Here is a 1,321-nt window from a genome sequence, read left to right on the forward strand (position 1 = left end):
CTACTCTCTCTCTCTCTACTCTCTCTCTCTCTCTCTCTCTCTCTCTCTCTCTCTCTCTCTCTCTCCCTCATATTTTTCACCTCTAGTGCCCGTGTCTCCTTCTTCATCTTCGACAGCGCCGCCGTTATCTCCACCCTCGCCGAAGCAATTCAGAAACCAGCCAACTCTATTGGCGCCATTAATCTCCTCCCTTCGCCGTAGTCTTGACACCATCGCTCAAGACGAGATCTACAACCTCGTTGCCTAGTCCCACGTTGCTGTCTCCTTTGAGATCCTTGACTACAACGTTGACGTTGTCGCCGCCGGGGCCTTCCGCCTCCTTGAAGTCAAAACATCATCGACGACCTCTCTCTCTTAGATCTGGGCAATAGAAGCAGACCGCCGACGCGTCCCCCACCTCCGACGATTCAAAGAAGTGAGTTCGCGAACTCGAAATCGATTTGAAGAATTTGTTTTGTTTATGTGTAAATTTGAGGGGGAAATTTAGCTGATTTCATACTAGATGAGCTTGATCTGGTATGGTTTAAGTTTGATTTGAGAAATGTGTTTTAGATCTGGAGGAGGCTACGACGGTGATGTTGAAGGAGGTGGAGGCGTATCGAAATGAAATGTCAAGTTTTGTTGATTTTCTTGGGCTGCAAATGTGAATGCATTGATGGAAAATATTAAATTACTATTGACTTCTCAAAGAAGTAGAATAATCTTTGGCTCATAAATTATGGTAATATCGTTGTAAATACATAATGTGATTGATAGTCTACCTTACCTTTTCAATTGTGACTGACTTAATTGTGCATTAAAACTAGGCAAAGCCAGTGCACATGTCTCTCTAATAGTTAGGGTCCTTGTGTACAGTAGAAAGTTGAATCACCTTGTTTGATTATTATATATCATTTTAGTGTAATTAGCATTAATTACATTGGTGAAATTAATGTCATTTATCAAGGGTCCTACTGCCCCAAGTAGGAGGTTCTACTAACCCCAATAGGAGGTCATACTGACCGCAATAAATGGTCATACTGCCACCAATTGAGACCTGTTATAAGTGACTGAAGCACACAGTTAAGTTCAAGGGTCATACTGCCCCCAATAGGAGGTCCTACTAACACCAATATGGACATGTTATAAGTGACTCAAGCATACAGTTAAGTTCAATACTGCCCCAATAAGAGGTCCTACTGACCCCAACAGGAGGTCCTACTTACCCTAAAAGCTGGTCATACTGACCCCAAAATGTGGTCCTACTGACCCCAATAGGAGGTCAACGGTCGCCGGAGTCACAGTCAACGGTCATCGGTTGCAAGAATCCGGTCATAGATAT

At 43.5% G+C, this 1,321-nt stretch overlaps 1 protein-coding gene across 1 annotated transcript in view; it reads right to left on the minus strand.

The window, feature by feature from the left end:
* The window catches only part of LOC101306522 (brassinosteroid-regulated protein BRU1-like), a 10,257-nt gene extending 10,044 nt beyond the window's left edge, over window positions 1-213 (minus strand). Inside the window, exon 1 of the mRNA XM_004298176.1 lies at window positions 81-213. Within this exon, the coding sequence (XP_004298224.1) occupies window positions 81-213 (133 nt within the window). The remainder of the gene's footprint in view (window positions 1-80) is intronic.
* Window positions 214-1,321: the final 1,108 nt, after the last annotated feature.

Source organism: Fragaria vesca, linkage group LG4 (genome assembly GCF_000184155.1).
Source record: "Fragaria vesca subsp. vesca linkage group LG4, FraVesHawaii_1.0, whole genome shotgun sequence".
In the NCBI taxonomy this organism is placed as follows: Eukaryota; Viridiplantae; Streptophyta; class Magnoliopsida; order Rosales; family Rosaceae; genus Fragaria; species Fragaria vesca.